At 37.8% G+C, this 7,402-nt stretch overlaps 1 protein-coding gene across 1 annotated transcript; it reads right to left on the bottom strand.

Moving 5' to 3' along the window:
- Positions 1-95: 95 nt before the first annotated feature.
- On the bottom strand, positions 96-5,550 carry LOC107576510 (uncharacterized). Its single transcript, XM_016262675.1, has 8 exons — positions 5,126-5,550; positions 4,236-4,324; positions 4,001-4,128; positions 3,791-3,868; positions 2,943-3,026; positions 2,695-2,826; positions 1,626-1,902; positions 96-1,505 (listed from the first exon to the last, which is right to left on the bottom strand). Exons 2-8 carry the CDS (start codon positions 4,276-4,278, stop codon positions 724-726), a joined length of 1,524 nt encoding a protein of 507 aa, XP_016118161.1. The 5' UTR covers positions 4,279-4,324; positions 5,126-5,550; the 3' UTR covers positions 96-723.
- Positions 5,551-7,402: the final 1,852 nt, after the last annotated feature.

The following is a 7,402-nucleotide window of genomic DNA, read 5'->3' as shown; positions in this document are numbered from 1 at the left end:
GTCTTAGATCTTTGAGCTCAGCTCATGAAAAATGGGGGCAAAAAAAATAAAATATATATATATATCAACAGGTTACTCACCACTGCGATCTGCCAGTCCTCCATGTATCACCCTTGAAATAAAAATATTCCCTGTTTTTTCATTCTTCCTAATAGTTGCCTCCTGAAAATGGGAAAACAGACAAAAATGGTCAACTAGTTGGTTGTCCATTACAACAGGCGTAACATGGTAAGTCCCACAGACGATCTTACTGCTGCACATGAGTGGAGGGAGGCTGTGGGTGCAATGGAGATCACGTTTTGATGAAATTTTTAGGAGGGCGGAAACTGTGGTAATAATATTGTGAAATCCAGTCAACATGCCTGACTTGACCTAAACTAAAAGTGTGACAAAGGTCAAAGAGGAACTTATGGGAAAGACACATAGGGTTGATGAAAGGAGCTTCAGATGAAGAATGTAGAATGTTGAATGAAGTGTTTTTATTTGAATGCAAGGAAACGTTTTACTTTTGAACAATGTTGACAAGCAGCAATCAAATGAAATGTTCCATGAATCTTGAGTGTGGTTGGGATGAACAAGAGATACAATAAAGAAAAAGAACAAGTAATTGCCTGCTTGTTGGATAGTTCCATTGTAGAGAACATCGCAGCATTCGGTAAAATCAAAACCAGCAATTTCAGCAAAGAGTAAAGTGAAGAGAGAGAAGTGGGAACACAGTCACTCTTATTTCCTCATCTTTGACTTTTTCTTCTTGCTAGAGAGGCACAGTATTGTATTACAGTCATCATTAGGAATGGAGGCCGTCAAACCATTTGATAGGGAAGTCTGTCCAGTTTTACTTCCTGGTGTTACAGACCTGTTTCCGGTCTGGCATGATGAAGACTTGCAGGGGTTGCAGTGTGGTGCTACATAAGGAACATTCGTGTTACAGTTTAGAGAAAAGGAGGAAAACGGCGATGCAGTTGAGGATGAAGATGATGAGGAGGAGGATGAAACACAAGGAGCGTTGGCTGGTGCAATCAGCTGGCCAGGCAAGTTGGGCCCGTTTGCCGTTTTTGAGACGTGTTGGGGTCTGCAAGTCACTTCTGGAGACTTGCTGGCAATAATAAGACCCTGCAGTTTGTCCACCACTTCCACCAACAGACTCAATGCCTTGGCGTTTTCCTCCACACTGTCCGTCATTCTCTCTGTTACCTCTACCATCTTCTGCCTGAGATCTTGAGCTTCGCTGATGCTCTGGTCCATACTACTGGCAACGGTATGGACAGCTGACCTCAGCTCATCCAGGCTGTGTTGCTTCGTGAACACCAGAGCTGGATGAGAAGAGCAGGTGGCACCTATAGTGTGGTGCCGTTGAAGCAGAGGGCTGGAGGGGGCTGTCTGGGAATGGGGGCCACATCCACGAGGGCAGTATGAGCGTGGGTAGGCTAGAGATGAGGTGCTGCAAGCTGTGCATGTACGGTGTTGATCTTCGATTATGGTTTTTACACCACCGGCACAGTTCTCTTTAAGTTATGAAGGACAAAACAGGATAGATTAGTTTGGTTTCACGTTTAAACACAGTAAGACAGTGTCTGGCCTTGTCAGGCAAACAGTAGATGTCTTTTGGACAGGATGAGCCTTACCCATAACCACAGAGTCATAAACAGTCGGAGCTGAGAGGTTCAGACTTCCTCCCGTGAGATGGGCAGTTTGGCAGCCCAGGTTGCAGCTCGCAGTAGACTGATACCTGGGCAGTGAGTGTGGCTGTTCTGAGGACAGCAGACCAGTGGAAGATGACAGAACGCCTGCAGACCCCAGAAGACTCTGTTCCCCTGAGCCAAAACGCCTGGCTAAAGCCAGTTTCTCCACTGTGAGTCGCCTAAGGCTGTTCCAGTAACTGGGCTTCCCCTCTTTGACACACTTATAAGTGAGAAAACAGGATGAGCATGCTAACCAACAAACATTAAACCAAGACAAATCTTGGGGATCTTACAATATGGCAAAATAATAGACAAGTAAAAGCACATTCTGTTGCAATGACAACATGACCTGTCTTTACTGGGATGGAACTGGATATGGGCTAAAACAGGAAGTTATCTCTCTGAAGGGGATTATTTTGTGACAACAACCTTCTGGATTTACATTATTCCCCTTATTATGTTTCTATCTGCCACAAAGGTAAATAACTGGACAAAAGTATTGATTTGAGTTAAAGCTTCAGTGAAGAAAAACTTTTCCAAGACGAACAAAAGAGATGTTACTCTTGATATGTTTTTCATTATGGTTTGGTTTAGGGTTAGTTGCATATAATTATTTATACATCATGTAACGTATAACATGGAGACTGTAAAATAAAGTGTTACCCTTTTTCATTTCACTGTAACATCCATCTAGGAATAAACAGCATTGTAGATTATAACACAGCACCGTGATCATAAGAATGAACACTGAAGTTCAAAACCAGAGGTAGGATCGGTGGGTTTTGTATTTATGTACTAAAATAAGACTCAAACATCTGATCTGAATAGGTTTTAAAACCTGTTATTACGTAACCATACAGATCTTACCATAGATGAGAGAAAATATTTTATGCCATATACCCTTTACATGATATTGCACTGTAGTGCAACGAGGGACATTTAAGTGGGATTACAGCTAAGCTGTTCAGTAACATATCTGAAATTGCGGTGCTATTTATGATTTCATGCTTACCAGAGGCTGTTTATTCTTCACAAGGCAAACAATCCTTATGGCCTCTTCATTGTCAGGCAGTTTGTCAGGAAGAGGCGGCAGCACTGGACCGTAGTCCCTCTGGGCCACAGAATCATGAGCAGAGAGCAAAGCCTGGGGAGAAATACATAATAAAAGGTAAAAAAGACTGACCTAAATTTTATTTACATAAATGCACCATAATCAAATTGTTATAATAGCAATAAATGCAAACCAAATTAGACTCTAACCTGCATATGAGGGCATTTCAGCAGAATATAAAGTTCTTGTGCTTCAGAGGAGGGAGCAGCCAGTCCTCGCACACTGGCCATAATCTGTGGGACAGCAGAAGACCGATGATGAAAAGAAAATAGAGGCTGATAGGATTACTTCACCTGGAAATTAAAATATTCGAATCATTTACTCACCCTTACTGTATGCATGACTATAGAAGACTTATAATATACTATAGTGCTCAAATCATCATTTACTCACACTCATGAGTAGTTTTAGTAGACTTGGAATACATGGTTTCACAATTAATTATACACTGTAAAACCAGATGAGTTAAAGTAATTCAAACCATTTGAAAAAAGTTCACTGTACTTGTAACAATCGTTTTAAGAATAAATAATCAAAATAACAGTTAACCCATATCCAGGTGGCTAGCAATAGCACAAACACATGTTAATATAATTCTAAAGACTATCACTCTAATGTAGTGTGAAGTTATTCCTTTTTAAATAAACTTTCTTAATGTGCAAAAACACAAAATAACACTTCATTTGAACATTTAGTCTCCTTTAACAGCCTGAAGCAAGGCATGATGGGAAAATGAAATCTGCTGAAATCAGTCAGTTCCAGGTCTGCTTAATATAATCAGTGAGTTCACATAGCTTTTTACTATTAAATACACTGAACGCCCTGTAGTCTTTGACTAACATGAACATGTTTCATTGATTAAATTTGATTGTTTTATGGCATTATATATGACATGAGAGTTTCATATGATTGATGACTGCAGGAAGGATCATAGATTATGACATCTTTGTAAATTAGCCCTTCAAAGCAAAGTCGGTAATAAAATGCATTGACTGACCTCCTGAGATAGTCTCGAGGAATAAGACAGGTATGGGTTTGGGGCATCTCCACTGTGCTGCACCAGACACTCATATACCTACAGGAAATATCAAATCCTTCATGTGCAAGACAGCTGCAAATTCTTTACACACAGAGTCCAATGACCTGCCCTGGGATAATGTCAAAAGTGGATAGTCATAGGTATAAGTATTGAATGAGCACATCATACCCTGAGAAGAGAGTAAAGCCAAGGAGCACTAAGGAGACTGTACAGAAGATCGGCACCGTTAATGTCTCTGTCTATGGACAGTCTCACTTCCTCTACCACTTCTGTCAAGATCTGAGCCAAACCTACATCTGTGAAAGAGAACAAGACTCAGTTTTCTGTAGTATTTGATTTGCTGGTTTACCTTTGTGCATGTCAAGGAACAACATTACTGTTCTGTGTATTTGCAAGGACGCACCATTGTCATCATGTCCAGGTTGCATCACGGGATCCTCCTCCATTGATTGCCGCAGGACAAATTTCTCTGTTCATCAGATCACTGCAATCCTATAAAACAAATCAATGTTAAGAGTACAAGGGTGTAACCTACATTTCTGCTGTAGAATTATAAATTATAAGTGCAAAACTGGCAGAACCATTGCACGTTGGCTACAAATGATATTTTAAAGAAACAAGAATGTTTGCTTAAAAAAAACTTAAGCTTCAACTGGTCATTTTGATTCCGTATTCCTAACATTTTCAAGTGCCTCTAACTGAAAATAAATTGAAATAACCTAATGAGAAGGAAGGATTATTTAGGAAAAAATAATGCTGGAATAAATAATTCACCTGCTATGAAACAAAGCAATGTCAACAACAAGAACATAATTTGCATTTCTGCTGCAGAATCATAAATTATGAGTGTAAAACTGGCAGGAACATTACAGAGTTAGCTGATTACAGTGTTTTAAAGTACACATTATAATAGCTTCTACTTGTCATTTTAATGAACGATTACGAACACATTTAAGTGTCTCAAACTAAAAAAATTACACATTATAAACATATTAAAATACATAAATTTGAATAAAAATGTTCTAATGAAAATACACGCTTAAAAAGAAACCCATTTACTTTATAGCCTTTAATCTGGAGATAGCCTATGTTAGATATAATAATATAATGGTTAGTCAGTGTCTTTTGTTAGAAAGATTGTCTACAATTAAAACATCTCAAATGGAAGTCATCTGGAAACTATTTCATCCATTTTTAGAATGAAATGACACATCGACTGTGATCTCTGAACTCTGCTACAACAGCAGGTCAAGAGGCCATCATGTGAAGATTAGATTATGATGCTACACTTACCTTCTTACACTCCTGCCACTGTTTTCCTCCAAACCACACTGAGGCTTCTTCATCCTGCGTTTAGACCAGGTAGCTGTGGAGCATCTTGTCAGTTTAGCTTTATATTAAGATGATCTTCTGCTTCTGGCCTGACAACATGCATGTTATTTTACTATAAAATGTCTCTGGAAACTCAGATTGTAATCCTTTTCTATCCCAGTTAATCCTGCGAGGGGCCGGCCTCTCTAGGCGAGCACTTCCATAGGACCGCCTGCCACTCAAAGCTTCTTACCTCCTCCTGCTTTTAGAGCTCCATAGACACACTCACACTTACACAATACGCCCTACCAACTTTACAGAAAAAATGGAAAATAAGATTAATAAAAAAACATCACATAAATCCACAAAAAACTCATGACATTTATCGTTACACAATAGACAACGATAAAAACAATGCCAGTCAACTTAACAACTTAATAACAACTGCAATCAAATGAATAAACACTAAATAGACAGAAAAAACATTTCATGAAGCAATGAGCATTATTTTAAAGGAACAGTTCATCCAGAAACTCTCAGGTCATCCAAGATGAAGAGGAGTTTATTTCTTTATCCAAAAAGATTTGAAGAAATGTAGCATTACATCACTTGCTCACCATTTGATTCTGTGCAGTGAATGGGTGCCATCAGAATATGAGCATAAACATCTGATAAAAACATCACAATATGACGTCACAAAAGTCTAATACAGGTTTCTAACAAACAAATAAATCATTAAGGTGTTTTTAACTTCAAACTGCTGCTTCCGGCTAAAATATGAGACCGACTATAGTATTGCTTTCTTCTGAAAAAGCTGTCTCGTCTGAATTAGGAGAGAAATACGCACAAATCAAGAACTCTTTACAAGCAAAAACAATACAAAACAGTTCTAAACAAATATGTTGGTGCATTTTGATGTGAGAGGACAACGGGGGTTGGACTAAAAATTATTATGGACTTAGTCAGAAGTGAGAAAAACGTCTTGATGAATGTGTTTCTTACAAACAAGCAGCTTTTCACTTCACAAGATGTTAATTGATGGACTGGAGTTGTGTGGATTATTGTGATGTTTTTATCATTTGTTTGGGCTCTCATTCTGACGGCACCCATTTACTGCAGAGGATCCATTGGTGAGCAAGTGATGTTATACTAATGTTCTCCAAATCTCATCTGATAAAGAAAAAAAAATCCTCATCTTCATTTTGAATGGCCTGAAGATTTTTTCAACTGTAAAAAAGTCAGAGCTGTAATCCAGGACATCACATTGCTGATAGTCACAGATGTTACTTTACCAGAGCTAATGGTCTTAAATTGAACCTCATCAACTCTTTCTATTACCTATATTATTATCAGTTCATAACTATACAAGCAAGGTGATAGAAAGGATTATGCCATTTTTATTAAAATAGTGAAAGTAGTCTGCCAGAAAACTGTTTACAAAACAGTTCAATCATTGCTTTTTCATATGATTTCAATTACAAATTGTGTTGTCAAACCGTGTTGAACAAATTAATTTTCAAGGTGACAGTACATTTAGATCAACAATGACAGTAATGTATCAAAACCAGTAATCTTCTGAAAAAAAAATAAAAAAATTAAATCAGCCTTTATATTTAACAGTAAAGGTGCGGTTGTCTTTTTGATCTTCATAAGCAATCCTTAGCCAATAACAATGACCTAACTAGTGACAAACTGAAATACTGGGAGGATGATTAATCAGACAATAATATAATTTGCAAATAAAGGCACTAGCAAATAATTAGCTGGTTGTAATTTTTGGATATTCAAAGATTTTTTTTTTTAATTTAGAAAATTATTCTATAAAGTTATTGTTTCATTTCTTATTAGCAAGTCATATGCACATCCTCCAACCAGATCTTACAACAAGGCTGTGTGACATCAGCAAAATTCAGTGCATGTTCAAATGTACAAAAGATGCATTTAGAGGTAAACACACACACACGCGCGCGCGCACACACAGACACACAAACACGCACACAGAGATTCATGAATAAAGGCATTCGTGAAACAAGCAAAATGTGAAGGTTATTGCTACTTTTTCCAGTGCAAAATACTAAATGCTGAGGTCCTTTAGGGGCCCTGCCACTTACATTTTTACTCCCTTATTGCATAGTGTTGAATGCCACATTTTCAGTAAACAGCAAATAGGCATAAAAAATATTACTTTAGTCTTCAGTATATTAGTTCTAAAAATGTCTTAAAGGGGTCATATGATGCGATTTCATTTTTTCCTTTCTC

This window comes from Sinocyclocheilus grahami, unplaced genomic scaffold (genome assembly GCF_001515645.1).
Source record: "Sinocyclocheilus grahami isolate Dianchi unplaced genomic scaffold, SAMN03320097.WGS_v1.1 scaffold3842.1, whole genome shotgun sequence".
Lineage (NCBI taxonomy): Eukaryota > Metazoa > Chordata > Actinopteri > Cypriniformes > Cyprinidae > Sinocyclocheilus > Sinocyclocheilus grahami.
This window is presented reverse-complemented; position numbering and strand designations above follow the sequence as displayed.

What these genes read in the sequence shown, in the direction of transcription:
- LOC107576510 (XM_016262675.1), bottom strand. Translation starts at nt 4,278, where the DNA reads ATGGAGGAGGATCCCGTGATGCAACCTGGACATGATGACAATG. An exon ending in TGAAATGCCCTCATATGCAG is followed by an intron (nt 2,827 to 2,942) that starts GTTAGAGTCTAA and finishes ATTTCTCCCCAG; the next exon opens with GCTTTGCTCTCTGCTCATGA. An exon ending in TGAAGAATAAACAGCCTCTG is followed by an intron (nt 1,903 to 2,694) that starts GTAAGCATGAAA and finishes CTCACTTATAAG; the next exon opens with TGTGTCAAAGAGGGGAAGCC.